General features: G+C 39.7%; 4 protein-coding genes and 1 long non-coding RNA gene across 5 annotated transcripts in view; 3 read left to right on the forward strand and 2 right to left on the reverse strand.

Annotated features, from left to right (window-relative positions):
- On the reverse strand, positions 1255-1836 carry LOC109126856 (receptor-like protein 12). Its single transcript, XM_019230740.1, has one exon. It carries the CDS (start codon positions 1834-1836, stop codon positions 1255-1257), a length of 582 nt encoding a protein of 193 aa, XP_019086285.1.
- On the forward strand, positions 4310-4846 carry LOC104720412. The gene has a single exon (XM_010438316.1). The coding sequence runs from the start codon at positions 4310-4312 to the stop codon at positions 4844-4846; it is 537 nt and encodes a 178-aa protein (XP_010436618.1).
- On the forward strand, positions 16052-19393 carry LOC104719070. Its single transcript, XR_756506.2, has 6 exons — positions 16052-16833; positions 17342-17443; positions 17563-17850; positions 17959-18047; positions 18163-18286; positions 19302-19393. It is a non-coding gene; the product is annotated as an uncharacterized LOC104719070 (long non-coding RNA).
- On the forward strand, positions 21177-22867 carry LOC104720413 (zinc finger BED domain-containing protein RICESLEEPER 2-like). Its single transcript, XM_019230741.1, has 5 exons — positions 21177-21270; positions 21340-21473; positions 21561-22061; positions 22154-22545; positions 22649-22867. The coding sequence occupies exons 1-4, from the start codon at positions 21177-21179 to the stop codon at positions 22523-22525; spliced, it is 1101 nt and encodes a 366-aa protein (XP_019086286.1). The 3' UTR covers positions 22526-22545; positions 22649-22867.
- LOC104720414 (receptor-like protein 12) overlaps positions 23201-25670 on the reverse strand; it is a 9373-nt gene continuing 6903 nt past the window's right edge. Inside the window, exons 2-4 of the mRNA XM_010438319.1 lie at positions 23700-25628; positions 23331-23566; positions 23201-23274 (exon numbers count right to left, since the gene is read on the reverse strand). Coding sequence (XP_010436621.1) covers positions 23201-23274; positions 23331-23566; positions 23700-25628 — 2239 coding nt within the window. The remainder of the gene's footprint in view (positions 23275-23330; positions 23567-23699; positions 25629-25670) is intronic.

Genomic DNA, 25670 nt, shown 5'->3' on the forward strand with positions numbered 1-25670 from the left:
ATTCACTTATAAAATCTGAGTTTTATTTTTGTTATTTTCTTTTATAAAATCTGAATTTATTTTTGTTGTTATTCACTTATAAAATCTGAGTATTATTTTTGTTATTTTCTTTTATAAAATCTGAATTTTATTTTGTTGTTTCTTTGATAAAATCTAATTTTTTTTTGTTATTTCTCTTCTAAAATTATGAGTTTGGTGGAAAATTACGTAATTACAGTTTCTCCTCAAAACCAAAATTAGAGAATCCACATTTTTTGCCAAAACCGTAAAACTGTGTTTTCGCGCCAAAACCGTAAAATTACGTTTTCTCGCCAAAACCGTAAAATTATGTTTTTCCGCCAAAACCGTAAAATTACGTTTTTCCGCCAAAACTGTAAAATTGTGTTTTTCCGCCAAAAACGTAAAAATTGTGTTTTCCCGCCAAAACCGTAAAATTACGTTTTCGCGCCAAAACCAAAAAATTACGTTTTCCCGCCAAAACCGAAAAATTACGTTTTCCCGCCAAAACCGTAAAACTGTGTTTTTCCGCCAAAACCGTAAAATCACTTTTCCTGCCAAAATCGTAAAATTGTGTTTTCCCGCCAAAATCGTAAAATTGTGTTTTCCCGCCAAAACCGTAAAATTACGTTTTCCCGCCAAAACCGTAAAACTGTGTTTTCCCGCCAAAACTGTAAATTACATTTTCCTGCCAAAACCGTAAAACTGTGTTTTCCCGCTAAAATCGTAAAATCACTTTTCCGCAAATACAATAATTTATCTGTTTTATGAAAAAAAATTATAAATGTATTTATGAAAATAAAAATTTATAAATGTAAAATATAATAATTTAAAATTATTTAGTTGTAAATGGAATTTCTCATTTTGGTAAGTGGGCAACCCATTGTCCATTTGGTTAAGCCCATATGGTCAATGGACAAAAATGGTCAAATGCCCAAATAGACCATTTATTTTTTGGTCTGACCATGGTCAGCCCATATGTATATGGACATGGGCATGTCCATGGGCGGCCCGCCCAATTGACAGCTATAGATATTCCCAATCTCAAGTGGACCGCTGAAGTCGTTTTTGCGTAGGTAAAGGCTAATCAACGAAGGGATATTGAAGAGAGAAGAGGGAACAGTTCCAGATAATGAATTTCTACTAACATCAAAATACTCCATTTTCGAGAGGCTACTCATGTTAGACGGGAGCATACCTTTGAGCTGGTTAAAACTAAGGTCGATAGAGGTGAGCTCGCTCATACTGAGCGGCATACTAGGAAATTTCCCACTGAGTGTGGCTGATTGAAGATGCAACTCTTGTTAGCTTGTTTAGACGCCCTATTGAATCCGGTAGCTCACCGGTGAAATCACTAACAGCAAGATCAAGATTAGTGAGATAAGTAAGATTTCCAAGCGAAGAAGGAATCTTTCCAAAGAGATGGCAACCACCAAGACGCAATTCCATCAAATATTTGAGGTTGCCAATAGATACTGGTAGAATACCCGAGAGATTATTGCTGGTAAGATCTAGGAACTGAAGATGTTGTAGTCTAAACAGGCTACTATTAAATCCCAAAGGGCCGTTGAGACCACTGAGCATCAGGTATAAACCAACGACCTTGCCTGTTTTAGGATCACAAGAGATACCGTCCCAAGTGCAACAATCAGTGTTGTTCCTCCACTTCTCTGTCCTCGTACCAAAAATAGAGGGATCGAACTCTTGGACAAAGAACTCGTTCTTGAACTCCCAAAGAGCATCCCTCTGGTCTGGAAGACACAAGTGGTGTTTTGCAGGAGAAGCAATAACAAGCATTGAGTTTGAAAGGCAGAAGATTAAACACAAGCTCCATATCATTTTTATCATCCTCCTCTCAATACAAGACTGCATCATTTCTCTTTGATTTTTTTTTGTTTTGTTTTTTTTTTCTGTCAAACGAATTGATCAATGGATCGTCACTTACATTTGTGGAAAAACATCAAAGCTTGACTTTAGAAGTCTCCTGTGTAGACTAATGTTGGTGCGGGATTTAGCACCTCCGACATACCGATCTAAACCGGCAAGATAAATCGATTAGTTAATTGGGAATCCGGTTAACGGTCCTAACTAGTGATCTATTTAAGGTCTGTTCAGATAAAGAGGCCCAACGATGGAGAACCGACTTCCCAATTCGCCTGACGACCGACTTAAGGAAGAAGTGGCAACTTTTCATATCTTATTTTGGGTTATAAGGAAAGTTGATATATTTTGTAGTCAAACGAAACTGTATAAAAAGGGAGAGATTTCTCCATTGTAAGGCGTCCAACAATTAATACAATAACTATCTTTCTTCATTGTTCTTGAGCAAACCCTAATTAGTTTCCTAGAGATCTAAATTCTTTTTCTTCTTAGTTGTAATCTGATTATTTGAAAGAATTCTTGAGTGAATTTGTTTCCCCCTTCAAACAAATTCATTGTGGAAACCCAGTTTCTACAATTGGTGCCGCCTGTGGGGACGCAAAATCGGCTTTACAAGTTAGTCTCTCAAAAACTTGACAAAAGAGTACTCTGAAACACCCGCGACAATGTCTCCAATTTTTGACAACGAAGTCATTGGCGCGAACCGCACCTCCTGAGGCGTAACCGACGTCACGGGCCTTGCGCTTCCTCAAGGCAACACCGAAGAACCAGGTGGCGCTCCAACCACTGCCGTTTACGTTCGTCGTAACGCCACCACTTCGGACGACTTGACCGACAATCGCACCGAACTCCCGACTGGGACCGGATTCAAAGGTGAACTTGATCATGGGATGGGGCGAACTCGAGAGCAACCAGACGACCTCGAGGCAGAGCGTTCGGATGAACAACCCTCGAACGGGGAAACGACGCGCATCACGGAGCAGCAACCTGGCGCCCAGGACAGATGATCTCACACGTTGTCTCGATTTCTCGGACATACCGATAGTCGACCAAGCAGAACGAAGGACTCTCCCTCCCCTGGCAATGTCGATCATCCGGCCGACAAATCCAAACTCAAGAATCCGTGAGACCCCGGTCTTTCAAGTCACCCCTTCAACAAGCACAGGACCTCGCCCTGAAATCAAGGAAATCCAGTCGCAGATTCGCGGCATGAGTTCTCTCCTCCATCGGGCTATCAGTACAGCCTCTGAAATCGACAAGATTGTCGAAGTCACCCGATGCACTCCTTTCACACAGCGGATTCTGCAGACGGCCATACCAAACGTCAAATTGAAACTCCCGACTTACCTTGTAGATAAGGATCCGGTCCACTTTATGAAATCTTTCATGGCAACCGTGGCCAAGGCGCGATATACTGACGAACAGAGGGATATTGGATACTACCAACTGTTCGTCGACAGTCTCTCTGGTCCCGCCCTGACTTGGTGCACAAGGCTTGAGTCGAACTCAATCGACAACTTTACCCAGTTGTCAACAGCTTTTCTCAAACATTATCGAATTTTAATTGAACGAGGTGTGACAAGTTCTGATCTCTGGGAGATGGCCCAAGAACCTGGCGAGCCCATTGGCAGCTTCCTGGGCAGATTTAAAGAAAAACTGGCGAATGTTTCCGTCCTGGAAGATACCGCGATAGCCGCTTTCATAAAAGGTTTACTTCCCGGTTCGGCTTTACGAAAGGATCTCAACATCCGGGAACCCAAAGATCTCGATGAAGCGATGCATCGAGCCTCCCGGTTTGCGCTTGTGGAACATGAAGACGCCAAGCTGGCCGCGAAAACGACACTCGAATCTCCAGCCCCCCCACGAAGGTTAGGAATCGAGAGGAATACCACGAGCCCCGAAAGCATCACGACCCTCAGGACCAAAAGAAGGGCATAGTTCATACGGTCTCAGAAGCCAATGGCCAAAGCAAACCGACGTCCGACCCAAAGGAGTTGTACTGTGATTTCCATATGGTACATGGCCATGTCACGGACGAGTGCATGCACTTGAAGAATTATCTCTATGGAAAATATCTTTCTGGCGAAGTAGAAGTCGTCAATCCAACGGTGGCCGCGGTGCAAGAGCTGGTGGTCGAGGTTACGCGAACAACGGCCTGACCAACAACATTCAACAGCTAGCGAGTCAAGTATTCGCCGACCACCAAGGAGAGATGCCCCAAGAAAATGAACTACCTGGTCCCCTGAAGCGACAACAAGGGCAGAATCCCGAGCGAGCTAACTCCCCTCACTGAGGTCGAATAACTATGATACTTGGTCCGCCAGAGGATTGCACCGATTCTGTTCGAGCATTAAAAAAGAGGGCACGCTAAGTTTGCAGCCATCAGGCAGTCTCGAGCGAACCTCCACTCTGTTCGGAGCCAATATCGTTCATGGCGGAAGATGCCAAAGGGATTCAACACCCTCATTCGGACCCCCTGGTCATTGAAGTAACCATGGGCAAATTCGACGTCGAGAGAGTCTTGGTGGATACTCGAAGCACTGTAAACGTTCTCTTCTGGCAGACGTTAGAGAAGATGGGTATCACATCCAAGCAGGTGAAGCCCGAGACCCGAACGTTGGCTGGCTACGATGGAATCGCCAAAATGTTGATGGGCAATGTAACGCTGCAAATGCGTGCTCGAGGAGTGACCCGGAAAACTAAGTTTGTGGTCGTCGACACACCGTCGATTTATAACGCTATTATGGGATCACCATGGATATATGCAATGCAAGCCGTGCCGTCAACTTACCATCTCTGCCTGAAATTCCCAAGCTCAACAGGGATTTGTACGTTGTATGGTGATCAGAGGATGGCCCGATCTTGCAAAGGAAAAACCAGGACGCATAGCAATTACAGAGCGGGGACCATCCCGTCGGTCCCCATAAGCCGGAGCGAGACCTTCTCAAGTCTCCGGAATGTCGGATAATCCAAGCAAATATCGACCCTATGGATCCATCACGAACTGTCGGGCTGGGGGCCGAACTGGAAGACGATTCTAAGGTACAACTCTTCGCTTTCCTACAATCTTTGTCCTCCACATTTGCTTGGTCAACAAAGGATATGGTCGGGATTAGCCCCGACGTCATCTGCCACAAGCTCAATATCGACCTGACATTCAAACCAGTTAGGCAGAAACGCAGGCGTCTGAGTCCAGATCAAGCAAAAGCATTTTAAGACGAGGTCGAACGTTTACTCAAAGCAGATCAAATAATGGAGGTCAAGTATCCTGATTGGTTGGCCAACCCGGTCGTGGTAAAAAAGAAAAACGGAAAATGGAGAATGCGTGGATTTCACAGATCTGAACAAAGCGTGTCCTAAGGATAGCTTCCCTTTGCCGCACTTAGACCGACTTGTCGAAGCCCAATAGGGAACCAATTGCTCTCGTTCATGGACGCATTCTCAGGATACAACCAAATCGCCATGAGTTCGACGGATCGTGGAAAAACGACATTCATCACGGACAAAGGAACCTATTGTTACAAAGTTATGCTATTCGGATTGTAAAACGCCGGGGCAACCTACCAAAGGTTGGTCAATATGATGTTTGCCTATCTGCTCGGACGAACTATGGAGGTCTACATCGACGACATGTTGGTCAAGTCTTTAAACGTGGAGCAGATGAAACTGAATCCAACGAAGTGCACGTTTGGAGTTATATCACGCGAATTCCTAGGATACATCGTTACTGAGAGAGGAATATAAGCCAACCCCAAACAGATTGAAGCCATACTGGGCCTCCCGTCCCCTACTAACAAACGGGAGGTGCAGCGCTTGAATGGCCGGATCACTGTTCTAAATCGTTTCATCGCCCGATCAACGGATAAATGCCTTCCCTTCTATCAGCTCCTCCGAGGAAACAAGGATTTTCATTGGAACGACGGTTGCGAGATCGTCTTTCGGCAGTTGAAGGAATATCTGACCAGTCAACCGGTGCTAGTAAAACCAGACACCAATATTTTATACTAGCAATGCCCTCAATGACGCGGAGTCAAGATATACTACGCTAGAAAAACTGGCTCTCGTTGTGATCACCGCTGCGTGCAAACTTCGACCTTAGTTCCAGTCACATTCCGTCGTCGTGTTTACCGATCAGCTGCTCCAAACTATCCTCCATAGCCCCCTTCAGTCCGGACGCATGGCAAAATGGGCGGTCGAGTTGAGTGAGTACGATATCGAATATCGTTCTCGACCAAGCTTGAAGTCACAAGTCCTAGCCGATTTCATTACTGAGCTTTCTCCTGAGCTCGAAGACCCAACTCCTAAGGAAGAGCATTGGACCATGTTCGTCGACGGTTCATCATCTCATCAGGGATCCGGTGTGGGACTCATTCTCCGATCTCCCAGCGGCGAAGTGATTGAGCAAGCATTGAAGCTCAACTTCAAAGCATCCAATAACGAAACGGAATACGAGGACTAGGAGTGACACACCTGCAAGTCTTCTGTGATTCCCAGCTGGTGGTCAGTCAGTTCAGTGGTGAGTTCGATACGAAGAACGCATATGCTCTTGCATCCTTGGCAAATTGCTCGGATCCTGATTTGCGGCGCATAATTCATGTTGAGTGCGTCGAGGCACCCAGCATCGATCTAGCCAACCTGGTCTCCGTTACAATGACGATTCGGTTCTGATGGAAGTTGACGAGCCAATGGAAGACCTAACGGATGTCACAAAGCCACCTGATGATTGGCAAATCGAGATTAAGCTTTATATCTCCGAAGGGGTCGTCCCGCCAGATCGTTGAACAGCTCGGCGTTTAAAAGCTCAAAGCGCTAGATACGTCCTCTTGGATGGAAGCTTATACCGTCGCAGTTCGTCCGGAGTGTTCCTTACATGCGTTAGCTGCGAGGAGGCCGAACGAATCATGATGGAAGTACACGAAGATGACGGTGGCAACCACTCCGGTAGACGGGCGCTTGCTTTGAAAATCAAGAAGGATGGTCATTATCGGCCAACCATAGTTGCTGATTGTGAGGCCTTCTCGGCGAAGTGTGAAGCTTGCCAGCGTCATGGGCCAATGCGACACGTTATGCCCGAATTATTAAGTACTGTAACGGCCCAGTATCCTTTCATGCGTTGGGCCATGGACCTTGTAGGGCCTCTTCCGCCGTCGAGATCCAAGAAGTTTGTTCTGGTACTAACCGATTACTGCACCAAATGGGTGGAAGCGGAGTCGTTCACTAAGATCCCGTCTTTGGACGTGACTAATTTTATATGGAAAAACATCATATGTCGTCATGGATTTCCTTATGAAATCATCACCGATAATGGTACACAGTTTACCTCGCTCATCACCAGACGTTTCCTGAGTAAGTGGCAAATTTGTCTGAGTACGTTAACTCCCCGATATCCACAAGGGAACGGTCAAGCCGAGGCGACGAACAAATCAATCATAGTTGGACTGAAGAAACGATTCGGTTGGAGAAAAGGAGCGTGGGCAGATCATCTCGATGGTGTACTATGGTCCTACCGAACAACCCCACAGCGATCTACAGGACAATCACCTTTTTCTCTGACTTATGGGATTAAGGCGCCTGTCCCGGCAGAAGCAAAAGTCCCAACACTTCATCGAACCATGATGGTCGATAATCCTGATCTTAATAACGATATGCTAACCGATCATATCGACTTCGCTGAAGAATTACGCGACCAGGCTTTAGTTCAGATTCAACAATATCAAGATGCAGCAACTCGGTATTATAACAAGACTGTTCGTCAGCGACGTTTCAGCGAAGGTGACTTGGTCCTACGAGAAGTTTACGAGAATACCAGAGAGCTTAACGCCGGTAAACTCGGCGCTCGGTGGAAGGGGCCATATCTGATATCCAAAGCAGTTCGTCCTGGCATTTACGAGCTTATGACCATGGCTGGAGAACGAATCCAGAACTCGTGGAACGCTGCACATTTGAAGCATTACTACTATTAGGTCGCCTTCGCAACCTTTCCTACAAGGTTTTGGGAACCCAACCTCCACCTATTTTTTGTTTGTACAACGAAATACGACTGGCTTGATCCCTGTTTCAGGGTACGTAGGAAATTCCTTATATTTTGTTAAAGATTAAGCGAATGCAGCTAGAATTTCAATAAAATTCATTTTTTTGTCGAAATTTCCATTGAATGTGCGAGTCAATTACATTTTGTTTGGCAGTTCGGCAGAAAAATTAATCTTAAAAAAAACAACGTTCAGCGGCAAGCATCCTATGAGTGAACTCGATCAAAAAGTTTTGCCGCAAGCCCTCTAGCGTTCTGGACGGTCCTGCAATCTCAGGATGGGAGCTGGGCCGGATAGGTCAGACTCCAACGGTTCTTCCACCGCCAGTTCATTCACCGCAGTTCGCCAGATCTGCCGCTCCCGCTGCAAGGCTTCTAGCCTTTTGATTCGCAACCCGGAACCCTTGGACACCATGTCCTCTATAAAGGCACATGGGCCCTCAACTAGATGGCGTTCACGGAAGGCCTAACCCGTCGATTCCAAGTAATTAACGAACTGGATCAGCCTCTTCAGACAAGCCTGGTAGACCCAGACGTCTGTTATGAACGAGAAGGCAATTTTCCCCAGGGGTTCGCAGTCGCTTTCGGGTAGATCGGGCACCTCCATCCGATCAACTAGTTCTTTGCACGCCGAGTGCTCAGCAAGTAGACGGTTCATACACCACTGCGCCAGAAAGTAACCTTCGTCGATAAGCTCGTACAGAACTCGGATGGTCCCTACCAAACAGTAGAGACGATGGAGCTGGTCAAGTTTTGGGTGAAGCGCCTAGATATACGCACCCATTATTTTACGACAAGCTCGATATCCTCGGAGCTCTTGTTGTAAAGGAGACACTCCCGGTTCGATGGTCTCGGAGCTTGGAATGAACTCACTAGATCGGGAAGTTTCTCCTACTTCTTGAGGGGAGGTGTCCTTTCCCAGGCCCTCCTTAACCAAACAGATCTTTTCTATGTTTCTATTTTTTGTTGGAGTTGTGAATGTCTAACAAAGATCCAACCCCTCCTCTATTTATACTCCAACTTCGTAAACAACCGCTATGAATTCCACCAATCTGAGTACAACAGATTTTTCGCTGCGTCCCGAGAATCGCAATTAAAGACCGTGCAAACATTCAATGTTTCTAGCCACGTGTCAAAAATATATATATATATATATATATATGTATGAACTTCTAAAATTAAGTCTGCTTCAGTTCGGACCGAACTCTTTGATATATTTTTTGATACCCTGGCCAGGTGATCAACTTGCGTCGAAGGCACAAATTTTCTTACGGAGGGATAAGCCGAACCCAAAGTATTTATTTCGCACCCGTTGTCTTTCTTTCATTGTTAGGGATAAGCCGAACCCAGAGTATTTATTTCGCACACGACCTTTAGTTCAGACGGAATGGTTAGTCGAATCCAAAGAATAATTTCGCAGTCTGACTTCCGAACTAAAGTAAAAGAGGTAAGCCGAGTCCAGGATCTCGCCCTCTGAACAAACACGTTTTGTTAGGGATAAATGTCCCACTTTCAAAACCCATCTCTTCGGAGCCTAGAGGGGTTGCTTTCACAAGTGGCGTAAATATGAAAATTACTTGATATAAGCCAGGAGACGTCCCTCTTCTTGTACATTTTTCGAATAAAATGAAACTTTATTTATTGCAAACACAATTTGTCTAAACTCGACAACTCATCGTAAAATAATACTAAGAATGTTTCGAATCGCTAAATTGCAAGTACATCGGTTATCCTGAACTTAGGGTAAACCCGGCTGCGATCCTTCGAGTATCCGCCTTAAGACGTTTCAGCATGGGCCATAAGAGCTGAAGTCATGTTTTCTCCCTCTCATCGGGACGGGATTCCAGTGCCATGATCTTTTGCTCCGCCTCGTCAAGACGACGGACGGCTCTTTTCCGTTTCGACTTCAATGTGGTGACCTCAGCTTCTAGCATAGCTAGACGGTCGTCGATCTCGTTCTTCTTCAGGCGATGATAGTAAAGTTTATGGCATTGCTCATGATGCACAGATTCTATATGCTTGCCAAGAAAATATAAAAAGGATCTCAAGTTAGAATTGATATTCGATAGGACATATTGCAAATTTAGCTCGAGAATGTTACCTGGTTGACAAAGGCATGAGCTGCAGCAGCTTCTACATTATTAGCACTTTTATATATGTAGAACGGTTGACTTCGGTAGGCATGAACTCGCCACTTAGCGAAAAGCTCGGTTCACTCGGAATGGAGTTCGCCGAGTAGTAACATTAGTTACAATACTTGATCAAGCACGATGGCATAGCCGTTACCCTGTCGAATCCGTTTTCGATCCAAAATCTTGGATAAGACTCAAGCAGCTTTAGTTTGCACAACAGATCGTTCCGCGTTTGTTCTACCGCAGCAAGTCGTTTCCGATATTTGGCATGATGTTCTTCAATGTGAAAAAGGAAAGTCTCCAGTTTCGCTCTTGCTTCAGGAGTAACGCGGAACAGCAACATCCACTGAGCTCGGATGTGTGGGTAGTAGGGCATTCCCCTTTTGATAGCCTCCAAATTTGAGAATGTCGGGAAATCATTCCCAATTTCAACCAAGGGATCAATACTGCCGACGGAGCTTGGCATCTCTTACGAATGAAACTGCGTTGCGAGTTTATGATTCGATTAGGAATGGCACTGAGATATTTATATTGGTTCCTGGGGATGCTTTTCCAATTCCAGGATTGGGAAAGTTAGCTTTTCTTTTTGGCGCTAGTTCCCTTTTTACATAAAGGAAATTTCTCATCAAAGCATCAAAAGGAAATTTGCTGAAAAGGACTATTGCAAAATTCAACCGCAAAACGGGAAATGTTTTAACAGGGATTTTCACATCCCTTTTCACGAAAGTTCAAAATAATAATAATAATAAAAGTACATAAGGAGTTATGGTTTCAAGCTTCAGAAAGATTGGACAAGTCGGCTCGGAAAGCTCCGGCGTTGGATCCATGCTGATCTCGGACAGAGTTGGGCGCAATGTTCCCAGGATGAAGTATTCCAAAGCCAAGCTGATCTGGAGACATGGTGAGGTTGCCTTCACCCAGATCTAGGAGTTCTAGGGCCTCAACAGCTTCCAAGGCTTTTGCCCTTTTCTCCTGAATCTCTAAGATCAGTTCTTCAGGAATAGTTGCCCCCTTTCTGAGCAAATACTCCACGGTTTCCCTGACTCCAACCTCTTGATTGTTAATCCAAGGAAACAATGCGTTAGGTCACCTACACAAAATCTGGACAAAGTTAAAAGGAAGCAGTGTTACGAACCATTAGATGAGACTCGGCGATGTCGAGGTATGCTATTTCAAATTCCAATCTGCTTGTCTTAGGAAGAATTCGAGAGGAAACCATCAAGTTCTGAAAAAGATCACTGGAAGCTGCCCGATTCGTGACCAGGGGACTATCACCGAAGTAGTCAAAAGCGAATCGGTCAGTTTTATCGTTCCTCCTTTTCACGCGGAATCTGTCAGCAGATTCCAATTCGGCATCTTTAGCCGAACGCTTGCGAGTGACTGCGGGTTCTGGTTCGGAAACAAGGTCTTCTCCGATCTGTTTTTTATTGTTTAACTTCTTCTTCTTTTTTCTTGTTTCCCTGGTTTCAAGCGAGAGGATGTTTTCTTCGGCGTTCGGAGGATCGGCCCCTTCTAGAGTCAAAGGATGGTCACCCAACAACACGGTATCCTCAAGACCGACAATGTCGACGTTTATGTCGTCATCCTGAATAGGGTCAGTTTCAGGTCGAGCTTCAGCGTGAGGACTCGGACATACGACCTAAAGGGAACTGGCATCAAAAACGCGGGATCTGACAGGTTCCGAGGTTTTCCCCAGAGAATTCGCGAAACTCGGAAATGTTGTCCTAGCTTTGCCCATCGCTTTCTCGACACGGATACGAGTGATAAATTCCCACGGCCGATTAGAACTGGATAGTAATGCGTCTCAGACGGATTGATAACCGCGAGCTAGATGTGTAGGACAGAATGGGCGATCTGAAAACCAAAGAACGAAAAGTTAAAACAAGTTAGAAGTGTTATGATCGATCAAAGCAAACAAATAATGAAAAATCTACCCGGAGTTCCATTTCACACTCTCTGATGGATGCCTAGCGGGTTCTCGAATGAGTGTTGGTCGACGCGAACAAAGAAATAGCGGGCAGCCCACTTTTTGAAATTGCTAACTATCTTGCCGGGGAGGAAAAAAAAACAGCAAACAAAGCTCAAAGGAGGATAAGAATAGAATAAGTCTGGGGGAGAGGAAGACTACCACATGTTGTAAAAAGATATATCTTGCTTGTTATGGTATAGTACGAGAATGAGTCTAGAAGGTTCTTGACATTGATCAAATTGATGAGACCCACGGAGAAGTACATGGTGATTCGATTTGGATTTGTCTGCTAAGCATATGGATTATGGTTTGGATGATCATGGTAGTACCTTAGAGAGAAAATGAGTTTATGTGTTTTCAAACCTCTTTCACAGGTCTAAGTTTTTGTTTTGCTTGAGGGCAAGCAAAGACTAAGTCTGGGGGAGTTGCTATATCATGGTTTTTATGGTTTTTAACCATGATATTAGGAGTCTTTTATAGTCTTTTGATTTGTTTTGTAGGATGTTTTAGAGTCTTAACAGGTCTTCTAGGATTTTGGCATTGAAGGAGCAAAATGGAGCAATTATAAGGGATTTTGGAGCAATTCAGCTAAGGAAGAGAACTTGGAGCCGAGGAAGGATGAGAGTGTCGATTGACACTGCCTTAGCATCGATCGACACCATGTTCAGCCGAGAGAGAAGCAAGTTTTGGAAATTTTACAAATCTGTCCCAAAGTTTTCCATATTTGCATCATTAGTCTCTAACGTGTTTTTGGACATTTAAATAGTATTTTTAGGTTTTAGAAGCCCCTTAAGTTTTATTCTAAAAACTTTTATTTTTCTGCAACCCTATGAGATTTTAAGAGCTTTTGGAAGAGAGAGATCTGAACTATTTTGAGAGAAGAATTCATAAACTCCCTATTTACTCTTTTAATTTCAATTGCTTATTATTCAGAATTATGTTTTGTTCTTCATTGAATATGTCTGAGTAGTTTGCTTGTTAGGTTCAGGGTTTTTCACAGGGATTTTATGATTTATTAGATCTGTTTATTTAGGATTCATTATCTTTTTAGATCTTCATCATAGGTTGTTCTTCATATTAATCTTTGATTGACCATCTAGAATTAATACCTAGGAAACTAAATTGATATGAGAATATAATTGATTTTCCTGATAAAACTTTTTGATGAGCAAAATTACTTCTTGCAAAGAGATTTGATTTAGTAATTTTGTGAACTTATCTAAACCTGTTTTTAAAGCTGATTTTTAACCTAGAATTTTATAAAGAGATTTGGATTTTCTGGTTTTAAATTTAGATAATATTTGCAGTGAGAACTGATTTATTTTACAAAAGAGTTTAGAGTTCTAGATCAGATTTTAATTGCTTGAATCCTATTTAATTATTGATTTAATATTTTGTAATTTCCTGAGAAATTCACTCGACCTGGCTTTTTGATCTCTTGAATTTACAACAGTTTAATTTAATATTTTTCATTGCCTTTTTAATTTAAATCATCTTTTTAGCGTAGTAACAAAACTCTATAGTTTATTGTGTTTGATATTGAGTCTCTGTGGAATTCGACCCCTAAGTATTACAGTGACCTCTTAATTTGAGAGAGTAGCTCTAGGGTAAATTTGAGCATATCATATTTTGGCGCTGTTGTCGGGGATTCTTTAATCTACCATTAGATTTGAGTTTTTAATTTCGGCTAAACTTTTGTTATTATTTTCTACTTACACGTTTTTGTTTTTCTTCTCTTTGGTGTTTCAGGTACATGCCTAATAAGCGTAACACAAGGAGCAACAAGACTGATCCTACTGTAAATCTTTCAAACCAAGATTTGGGAAAACTTGAGCGTGAGAACAGAAAAGCAGCCAAATCCTTGAAGATGGTTAACACAATCATTTTGGTTCGTGATGAGGATGGTGTTTTGAAGGATCAAGAGGGCCACTTGCGCATCATTTAAAATAGGTGACCAATCAAAATATAAGAATTAATACAACTCAGCATATTCATCCAATAATAAATTTTCTTTTTATTTTTCTCTTCCTCGTGTATATATGTGAAACATGATATAACTTTAGTCATTTAAAAACTCTCCAACGCTTACACAATTTTTGTTTTCATATAAAGCTTGAAGAATTTTTTTTAATTAAGTTACTTGTCGATTTTTTGCAAAAGTTATGTCGGATGGTAACAATTCAAAATTCTCCAAAAAAATAGAAAAATAAATCTATCAGTAAATTTCAACAGAATTATCAATTGGATTGTAAATTTGTAATTTTTCTAACTACAATGTTACGTAGCAGATAAAGAAATAATTTTGTGCAAATAATATAAACAAAAATGGCTCCATCGGTGCTGCTGATTTCAAGCAAAATGCATACATCCCTTAATTCTATTGTTTGTTTCTATCTGTTAGAAATTGGCTACAAGAAATTTCTTAATTTGTTACGAATTGTTTTTTATCATGAATATTATGTAGAAAATCAGAGGAAAACTCTAATGCTGATTTTGGGAAAAACCTTTGTTGTGTTTTGGTTGATTAACTCAAATAATCTGAAAAAATTCTCAAGTATATTCGGCTCAACAAGTTACGTTTGAGGCTATCATCTTAGAAGTACTATGATCTATGTGATTTTTGTTTCCAGCTTATGTGTATACTTATATGGTTTCTTTTATGCGTCTGAGTGTCTTTGATCTGATTTGGTGGTTTTAGAACTTTTGATGAGTTGAGGAAACTTGATATTTTATTCATTAAGGGACACAGAATTCTTTAAAAATCTTGGTTACATATTATTTCTAATCTAACATCATTTTGATAGTTTATTTTATTCTAAATAACAATTCGCACTATTTGCAGAGTAAAATAATTATTAAATAATTTTACTGTAATTTATATAAACAAAATCTATAATATTTATCTGTAAAATTATTATTTGGGATCTAAAATTTATTTGTATAGTATACATTTTCAGTTTATTTGAATATATAAAATTCTTGTATAATAATTAAGATTTAACATATACGAGATCCCGGGATATAAACCAAACTAGAGTAATCTCTCAAGCGTGATTGGAGGATAAACACTCTTTGTGAAGCATACATAAACTAGAGTAAATCAGTTACATATAATCAAACAAAAATTCTCATATGTCTATCTTATTGCTTTGCATTTACTATGTGATTCCTTTTCACATTGATGATTGCAGTGTTTGAATTTTGGCGTGTGATAGCAAAAGTTCATTGTCTCTCAAGATTTACATATAAGAACACCAATGACAAGTTAAATAATGTTTAAGATTGAAAACCAAATGTTTTAAATTAAAGAAAATTAAATCATCTATAACTTTTAAAATAACTTTGAAATTAACATAATCCTTATAAACGTTGTATATAGTTTAACATAAGTATAATATTTAAATAATAACACAAAACCAAACTAAAGTAAAATATGTCTATTTACTTTGACATCCGTGTACTCGTTATAAAAAGAATAGGTAATTTACAAAGCAAAAAAAACAAATAATAACGTAACAACAACACAAACTATATAAACTTAGATGATTAAATTTGTAAACTATAAAAAATGCACCACAAAATAAATAAAAAAAACACTAATATATCTCCCATAACAAGTAATAGGAGAAAAAAAAAATAGCATACAATAGAGTTAAACTAATTATACGATTAAATTAACCCGACTTAAATATAAATGATTGTAATAACAAATACTAGGCAATTACAAACTATTGTAGGTTTTTTCCAGTCTATTTTATTTCTTAGCATTTTGTAAACCATAATTTTCATGATTAATATAATTTCAAAAAATTAAAAATCATATTTTTAATATCAAATATATTTCAAAATCGCGGGTCTAACCTAGTACTTATTAACTCTTACTGCCCAAAAGCTTGTCTTTGATAAGTAAGAAGCTAATGGGGAAGCATTAATACATATCCGGTCCGGATGCCTATAATATAATGACTCCAAAGAGTAAGTGTGTGTAGGTATTCGAATGTTGTTCAATCAATCCTTAAAAAAAAACAAAAAATAAAAAAAAACAAACAAACTCTACACAGCGTACAAATTCGTAATTTTTTTTTAAAGTTCCGTCGTATTCGATCGGTGGATTTAAGTTGAATCTTATAAAAACGTAAATGTAGTAAACTAAAATTTATTCTGTTTTTATTTCGATTTCTCTTTTCCGGTTCGATTTGGTTTACCCCGATTCGTAGGAATTGGACAAATTGGGACGACGACAATTTTAAAGAGGAACAGCTTTCGACGCCATCGAAGCTTCCTATAGATGATGCCTCTTCTTCTTCTTCTTCTTCTTCTTCATCTTCTTCTTGCTTTGTTGCTTCTTCTTCTTCTTCTTCTTCTTCTTGCTTTGTTGCTTCTTCTTCTTCTTCTTCTCTACCACATCTTTTTAGGAGAGGAGGACCGCAAAGCCCGGGATTCTCTGCAAAAGAAGAACTGTTCAAGCCTGCTGTAGGAGAAGTTCATCCACTCTAGTGTTTCGAGAAATTTCTCATTTAATTTGTTTTTTTTTTTTAATTTTCTTATAATTCTCCTTTTATATTTTTTAATATTATTACATACTACAAAATCTCGATAAAATAACAAAAATTCCAAGAGGCAAAAGATTCGTAGGCATCTAGGACAAATTGATTGATGACGAGGAAGATTTTACAGAGGAACAGCTTTCGACGCTATCGAAGCTTCCTGTAAATGATCCCACTTCTTCTTCTTCTTCTTCTTCTTACGACAGTACGGGCTACGACCTACGTGCTCCGGCCATGACCACCAGGATCCATTTCAAAATCTCTCGTTGCCGTCCCGAGGTAATAAATTGTTAAAATCAATCCTCCTCTTTATTGTTATCTCCTTTGTATATGGTCGGAAGAAAGTGTAGTTGGCTCACTTGTCCTGTTTTGTGTAGTATCGAATCCCATCATAGCTGCAAAGCTTTTCAAATTTCTTGTGAAGTTGTAAAATATTTTATCCGTGTGTTTCTATGCCGAGTTTTGCTCTCGTCGAGCCGAAAGTGTAAGATGTATCTTTTAGTCAAACAAAATACAATAGAGTATTTAATGTTGTACTTCGGCAACTCAACCACGGATGCTTTAAACTCATGTCAAATCTTTGAAAAAATGTACTAAATTTGCAACTTTTCTCTATAATAATTAAACAATGGAACATTTTCTTGAACTCTATGATGTTTTCTTATATGTGCATTATCCTTAGAGAAGTGCCAGAACTAATGATGAAAATTATATCAGGGAAGGTTACAGTTGTCCAGATATTTTTGAGGATTCAACACTCGTAATGGTTTGTTAACTTTTTTTGAAGTGATCAAAGTTCATGTTGGACGCCACGGATATGCTCACACGTAGACTTGGCGGAGATTTGAAAAAAAATGCTCCGCTAACTGAGAGACTTGTTTGCAAAAAGGTACCCATTGTCTTGCTGATTTCAAAGCTTGGTTTTCTAACTTTTAGATATTAAAATTTCCCACTCTTTTGGTCTGCTGTTTCTATTTAGAACTTTGGTTTAAAACTGTTCCTTTGCAGGTCGAGAAGGATAAGCTGTTAGAATTAGAGTCTTAAGAGAATTGCGTAGGAAAATAAAGAGTATGTATGAAGGGTAACTTAGAAAAAGATCTTGAATGATCGTATGAATCGTAAAAGGCAATAGAGAGTTTCTCTTGTTGAGTGGTTATGTTGTAGAGGATCCACAACCTCTGTTCATGACAGAACCATCCCCACCTGACACATGTTCATTCATCTGACATGTCTGCATCAGTTTCAGATCGACTGATTAGCGAAGGTCATACGGACGTTCCATTATAAAGATTTCAGGTAAAGATAAAATGATCTCAACATTACTACAGATTTCCAAGATAAGATCATAAGAGACACAAATAGTACAATTGAAAGAGAAAGATTACTTATTGCTCATTTTTTCAGCGCCAGGGAGAAGAAAAGTAGAAAAGATTAGTAACTCTTAGCCTATGAAGTGAGAATATAGGCGATGGTGAGTCCACAGAACAAACCAGGTACATATCCTATTACAGCTGCAATCCAGCTGAATCCTTGATTTTTCTCTTCCTTCTCTTCATCTTCATCTTCTTCTTGCTTTGTTTCTTCTTCTTCTCCACCGCATTTCTTTAGGAGAGGAGTACCGCAAAGCCCGGGATTGTCTGTGAAAGAAGAACTGCTCTGGCTCTGAATCTGAGTGCCTTGTGGTATTGGGCCTTCAAGGATGTTGTTTGAGAAGTTCATCCACTCTAGAAACGTGAGTTTCTCGAGCTCTGGTGGGATACTGCCGGATAGAACTGCCAATTGGGCTCTCGGCCCATGGTCAAGACCAGTCCAAACTATTACGGGCGGGCTATGGACATGCCCAATAATTAAATGGTCCCATTGGTCCAAAGACCAAATTTGATCCATGACCAAATGGGCAAAACCATGTGGACATTGGGCATGCCCAATTCTCTAAAAATCTAGGGTTATGTAATTTGGGGGAAAATTAGATTTTACAATCGATCATCAAAGTCTTCTTCCTTCTTCTTCTACAATCGTATTTACAGATCAAATTCTTATAATTCCACATCAGATGAGAGGATTCAACCATCGTTCATCATAGATACTCTCTTCTTCTTCTCTCGTGTTCGTCTTGCAAACGCAGAAGAAGTGAAAGCAAAACACATACAAACGCAGTCACCTTCTCTGTCGTCTCTTCCTCTGTCAATCTTCATAGGTACGAACTTGATTTGAGCTTATGAATCTAGTGGTTTTCTTAGTAAATGGGTTTATGCATAGAGAGACAATAACTTTGATTGATTGAGTGATTGATTGATCCTGAAATTAGAGCTGATTCTTGTCGCCTGGATTTTAGCTTATAACATGGTTAGGGATTTCAAGTAGTTTNATCGTTCAAGTACTTCAACCTTTTCATGTGTAGGTTTTAGTAGAGATAAGTACTTGTTATTGATAGATATTGGTATATCGCTTTAAGATGCATGTGGTGATGAAAAATGTACCTTCAGTTTGATCCTTTGGCGCAAATCTACTATATTCTTTCCAAATAAGTGTAGAGAAACATGTTTAGGTCTTAGGTGACAAGGTAATGCTAGGGAGAAGTGGTCATATTATTATTAGATTATTTGTTATGTTAGTGAAAGTGGTTATAAACATAGTTGATGGATTCAGGGCAGTTGCAGTTTCACTTTCATTTCCAGTTTTGATTGTTGTCGATCTTATCTTGTTGTGATGTTGTTGTTACTCATGAAGAATGTTAATGGATGCAGGGCAGTCGCACTTGCACCTATTGTTGATAGAGGATTGTCGTGGTTTACAGTAAAATGCAAGTTTGAAAGTCAGGGAAAAGTGAGGGCACCAGTATTTATCTGAGTAATACATTTGTAGATAATGACGATGAAAAAGTGANAATGAAGACAACTTTGCTGATGAAGATATGCCGCCAACAACTCTTGGTGAGATTGAAACCGTACCTCAGGAAGCTGCTTCTTCTAGGACTGAACAAGGTACAAGTAGTTCAAACCATTCTAGTAGACGTCATGCTAAATGTTGGAAGAACTTTACACTAGGAAAGAAATATGTTGATGGACCTAAGGCTAGTAAACATGATGTTACATGCAAACATTGTAAGAGAAATTATTGTTTGAATTTGAGTCGGAATGGTACTAACACCATGAATCGCCATATGCGATCTTGTTCAAAGACTCCTGGGAGTACACCTAGCATTAATAAGAAGCTGGATATGATGGTATTTAGAGAAAAAATTGCAATGGCTTTAATTCAGCATAATCTTCCATATTCGTTTGTTGAATATGAAAAGATTAGGGAGGCTTTTACTTATGCTAATCCTTCTATAGAGTTTTGGAGTAGAAATACCGCAGCATCAGATTGTTTCAAGATTTTTGAGATGGAGAAAAGTAAGCTTAAGACAGTTTTAAGTAGAGTTCCAGGTAGAATTTGTTTGACAACTGATCTTTGGAGAGCTTTAACCATTGAAGGTTATATTTGCTTAACAGCTCACTATGTTGATGTGGATTGGGTTTTGAAAACAAAGATCATATCCTTTAGTGCTTTCCCCCCTCCACATACGGGTGTAGCTATAGCAATGAAGATAAGTGAGTTGTTGAAAGATTGGGGAATAGAGAAGAAAGTTTTTACTATAACAGTAGATAACGCTTCTGCAAATGATAGCATGCAAGGTATTTTGAAGAGAAAACTACAAAAAGATTTGGTTTGCAATGGGGAATTTTTTTCATGTGAGGTGTTCAGCGCACATACTAAATTTGATTGTGCAAGATGGTTTGGATGTGATTAGTGGAGCTTTGGATAAGATTAGGGATAGTGTCAAGTATGTGAGGGGATCTCAGACTAGAGAAAATTTGTTTCAAAACTGTATGGAAACAGTTGGAATTCAAGCTGAAGCAGGTCTGATTTCAGATGTTGCAACTCGTTGGAACTCCACTCATTTGATGCTCTCTAGAGCAATACAGTTTAAAGATGCCTTATGCAACCTTGCAGAGGTTGATAAGAGTTATAAGAGTTTGCCATCAGATTTGGAATGGGAGAGAGCAGAATTGATATGTGAACTTTTGCAACCGTTTGCTGAGCTTACAAAGATGATTTCTGGTTCATCATATCCGACAGCTAACTTGTATTTCATGCAAGTGTGGGCTATTAAATGTTGGCTGAGAGATCATGATGATTCTAGTGATCCAGTTATTTGTGATATGGTTGAGAATATGAATGAAAAATATGAGAAATATTGGGAAGAATTCAGTGACATACTTGCAATTGCAGCAGTTTTTGATCCAAGATTGAAGTTTGCATTTCTAGAATTTTGTTACAATATCTTGGATCCGTCTACCACCAAGTCAAAGTTGGCTCATGTGCGTAAAAAAATGGATCAACTCTTTGGAGCTTATAAGAAAGACACAAGCAATGTTGCATCCACTTCAAAAGTTTCAAGAAGGAACGTTCCATTTGGATATGATGTAAGTCTATCTTTTGTCTCTCATTGTTGATTTTTTTGGTTTGAATGTAAAACTGTGACTTACTTTGAGCTTGTTGTTGATTCTTATGTCAGGGATTTTATACTTACTTTTCACAAAAGCATGGAGGTAATGGAAAATCTCCTCNTTATATCAATGAAGATAAGTGAGTTGTTGAAAGATTGGGGAATAGAGAAGAAAGTTTTTACTATAACAGTAGATAACGCTTCTGCAAATGATAGCATGCAAGGTATTTTGAAGAGAAAGCTACAAAAAGATTTGGTTTGCAATGGGGAATTTTTTCATGTGAGGTGTTCAGCGCACATACTAAATTTGATTGTGCAAGATGGTTTGGATGTGATTAGTGGAGCTTTGGATAAGATTAGGGATAGTGTCAAGTATGTGAGGGGATCTCAGACTAGAGAAAATTTGTTTCAAAACTGTATGGAAACAGTTGGAATTCAAGCTGAAGCAGGTCTGATTTTAGATGTTGCAACTCGTTGGAACTCCACTCATTTGATGCTCTCTAGAGCAATATAGTTTAAAGATGCCTTATGCAACCTTGCAGAGGTTGATAAGAGTTATAAGAGTTTGCCATCAGATTTGGAATGGGAGAGAGCAGAATTGATATGTGAACTTTTGCAACCGTTTGCTGAGCTTACAAAGATGATTTCTGGTTCATCATATCCGACAGCTAACTTGTATTTCATGCAAGTGTGGGCTATTAAATGTTGGCTGAGAGATCATGAGGATTCTAGTGATCCAGTTATTTGTGATATGGTTGAGAATATGAATGAAAAATATGAGAAATATTGGGAAGAATTCAGTGACATACTTGCAATTGCAGCAGTTTTTGATCCAAGATTGAAGTTTGCATTTCTAGAATTTTGTTACAATATCTTGGATCCGTCTACCACCAAGTCAAAGTTGGCTCATGTGCGTAAAAAAATGGATCAACTCTTTGGAGCTTATAAGAAAGACACAAGCAATGTTGCATCCACTTCAAAAGTTTCAAGAAGGAACGTTCCATTTGGATATGATGTAAGTCTATCTTTTGTCTCTCATTGTTGATTTTTTTGGTTTGAATGTAAAACTGTGACTTACTTTGAGCTTGTTGTTGATTCTTATGTCAGGGATTTTATACTTACTTTTCACAAAAGCATGGAGGTAATGGAAAATCTCCTCTAGATACTTATCTAGAGGAGTCAGGGTTAGATATGGTTCAGTTTAAAAATTTGAATCTGCTCTCATATTGGAAAGACAATTCAGGTCGTTTTAAGGAGTTAGCCTTAATGGCTTGTGATGTTCTTAGTATACCTCTTACAACTGTGGCTTCTGAATCCGCCTTTAGCATAGGGAGTCGAGTACTTAACAAATATAGGAGTTGCTTATTACCCTCCAATGTGCAAGCTCTCATTTGTGCAAGGAATTGGGTTCGGGGTTTTGAAGAACTTGGTGATGAGTTTGAGTTTGTTGAGGAAGAAGGGACTATTGTGGCAGTGTAATGCTGAATATCACTCTCCAGGTACTTGTTTCTATCATCATTCATTCTCTAAAGTTGTTCATCGAATTGTGTTCCTGTTGTTGAAATCATTGTGAATTGTTGTTATGTTTGTGGTTGAATGTAGAAAGAGGCAGCTCAGAGATGTGGTTTAAGAAATGGTTTCTTGTCATCAAAGGGAGGAAGACGGAGGATAGAAAGACATCTTAATATGTATGTCCCATTCCATGTGACATATCGATCTTCTGTTCTTTAGATTTTTATTTTTAATTTTCTTCACATGAATCCTATATTATTAACTTCAACTCCAAGTCGCCAAGACACCTCTCTTATTAAGTAATTTCATAGGTTTTGTAACCTTTCAGTTTAACATTATTTATCAGTTTTTTATATAATTAGAAATGGTATATATACATACACAAAGCCAGCTTGGAATGGAATGTAATCCAAAACGTCTAAAATGTGTCTTATGTTCTTAAAACAATAAAAATAAGGATTGTTCTTAAAACAACAAAAATAAAAAACATTGTCCAATGGGCATGTCCAAATGGATATAGGCATATTTTGGACCATTGTCCAAATGGACCACTGTCCATTATAGTCCGTCCAAATATAGCCCATATATAGAAACGCCCATATGGACACACCCATTGGGCAGTGGACAGCCCAATTGACAGTTCTACTGCCGGATAATCTGTTTTGAGATAGATCCAATGATTGGAGATTGGTCAAGTTTGACAGAAATGGTGGAATCTGGCCAGTGAAAGCATTGTTTGACATGATGAGCACAATCAGTTCCTTGAGCATACCAATGGATTCTGGAATATCTCCTTCGAGTCTGTTTCCGGAGACATCCAAGTTTTTATAGATTTTGAAACCACTCCCTACCAGCTCCCTTTCCACTCCTTTAATCGTTAGTTTCACATATCTAAGATAGGAATCTAGGTCATCTCCAAAAACCCTATACCGAGGCATAAAATCAACCTTGGCTACGACCGATGACATTTCACTCCAACCAACGAAGTAATCTGATGGCAAGACTCCACTGAAAGCGATTTTCAGAAATGTCAAAAATTCGTAGAGTGGGGAAGCTCAAAGAATCTCCTGGAGAGGTTATGGGCCCATGGAAGTCGTTAGAACGAAGGACAAGAATCTGCAGATTGGGCAACGAACTCAACCAGAATGGAAATTTGTCATTGATTCTGTTATCTTCCACGTTCAAAAACTGGAGATGAGTGCAGTTCATCAGCCACTTGGGAAGTTGTCCTGATAACTGGTTGCCACCAACATCAAGTGATTTCAAGTTAGCACTGATAATCTCCTCTGGGAAAACACCAAAGAGACTGTTATTACGAAGATGCAAGATCGAAAGAGATGTAATGGAAACTCCAAAACACCGGGGAATAGAACCGCTGAAGTTGTTGTTGGAAAGATCAAGTGTACCAACTTCACATATTGCTCTAGGAATCTCTCCCGAAAACTGATTATCAGAGGCTTTAAAGCTTTCGATAGTTGAGTTTGGTAACATAGTTAGTTCTCCACTGAAGGAATTTTGAGCAATGTTTACGTACGCCAACTCTGGAAGACTCCATAACCATTCTGGTATTTGGCCTTCAATTTGATTGGAAGAGATGTCTAAACTATACAAACTGGTGTGGTTTTGTAGAAACTTGGGGAATTCATCAATATTGCATGATGATAAAACCAAGTTTCTCATGCTTGAGGGAAGATGGAGCGTTGAACTGATATTCAATTGAATCCCTGAAAGATCAAGTGAGGAAAGTGACTTGAGATGCAAGAAAATGCTAAAATCAACAATGTCCCCTCCTGTGTTCCAGAAAGAGAGGCTAAGTTCCGAGAGTCCGACTAGTTTCAATATAGATCCTGGGATTGGTCCACTAAAATTGTTTTCTCCAATGTATAATTTTGAAATGTTAGATTGTGAAGAGAAGAAATTCACAATCTCAAGAGGACCGATGAAGTGGTTACGTCCCAGGTTAAGTTCAATCAACGAAGGGATCATGAAGAGAGAAGAGGGAACGGGTCCAGAAAATGAATTCTCGTTAATATCAAAAGACTCCAGTTTAGAAAGGCTACTCATATTAGATGGGAGCATACCTTTGAACTGGTTAGAACCAAGGTCTATCCGGACGAGCGAGCTCAAGTTGAGTAGCACTAGTTGAAAATCTGTTAGTCTCCCCATCGAGTTTGGTCCTTCACTGGCAAAATAATTATAAGAAAGATCAAGATCAGTGAGATAAGAAAGTCTTCCGAATGAAGAAGGAATCTTTCCAAAGAGATTGCTATTTACGAGATTCAAAACCCTCAAATATATGAGGTTGCCGATGGAATATGGTAGCTCACCGTTGAAATCATTATTAGAAATATCAAGATTAGTAAGATAAGTAAGATTTCCGAGTGAGGATGGAATCTTCCCAACGAGATTGCAATAACCAAGACTCAAAACCCTCAAATATTTGAGGTTTCCAATCGAATACGGTAGCTCACTGTTGAAATAATTATAAGAAAGATCAAGATTACTTAGATAAGTAAGATTTCCGAGTGAGGATGGAATCTTTCCAAAGAGATTGCTATTTACGAGATTCAAAACCCTCAAATATTTGAGGTTGCCGATGGAATACGGTAGCTTACTGTTGAAATCATGATAAGAAAGATCAAGATTACTTAGATAAGTAAGATTTCCAAGTGAGGATGGAATCTTCCCAAAGAGATTGCAATAACGAAGACTCAAAATCCTCAAATATTTGAGGTTGCCAATCGAATCCGGTAGAATACCCGAGAGATTACTGAAGCTAAGATCTATGCTTTGAAGATGTTGTAGTCTAAACAGGCTACTATTAAATCTCAAAGGGCCATTGAGATCACTGCCAATGAGGTCTAACTCAACGACCTTGCCTGTCTTAGGATCACAAGAGACACTATCCCAAGAACAGCAATCAGTGTTGTTCATCCACGTCTCTGTCTTCGTTTTAAACATCATGTAATCAGAATCGGGGCTTGGGATATAAAACTCGTTCTTGAACTCCAAAAGAGCATCCCTCTGGTCTGGAAGGCACACATGGTTAGCAGGAGAAGCAATCACAAGCCTTGAGTAAGAAAGGCAGAAGATTAAACACAAGCTCCATTTT

This window comes from Camelina sativa, chromosome 10 (assembly GCF_000633955.1).
Source record: "Camelina sativa cultivar DH55 chromosome 10, Cs, whole genome shotgun sequence".
NCBI classification, from domain to species: domain Eukaryota; kingdom Viridiplantae; phylum Streptophyta; class Magnoliopsida; order Brassicales; family Brassicaceae; genus Camelina; species Camelina sativa.

What these genes read in the sequence shown, in the direction of transcription:
- LOC104720413 (XM_019230741.1), top strand. Translation starts at nt 21,177, where the DNA reads ATGAAGATAAGTGAGTTGTTGAAAGATTGGGGAATAGAGAAGAAAGTT. An exon ending in TGCAAATGATAGCATGCAAG is followed by an intron (nt 21,271 to 21,339) that starts GTATTTTGAAGA and finishes TGAGGTGTTCAG; the next exon opens with CGCACATACTAAATTTGATT. An exon ending in ACGTTCCATTTGGATATGAT is followed by an intron (nt 22,062 to 22,153) that starts GTAAGTCTATCT and finishes TTCTTATGTCAG; the next exon opens with GGATTTTATACTTACTTTTC.
- LOC109126856 (XM_019230740.1), bottom strand. Translation starts at nt 1,836, where the DNA reads ATGATATGGAGCTTGTGTTTAATCTTCTGCCTTTCAAACTCAATGCTT.
- LOC104720412 (XM_010438316.1), top strand. Translation starts at nt 4,310, where the DNA reads ATGGCGGAAGATGCCAAAGGGATTCAACACCCTCATTCGGACCCCCTG.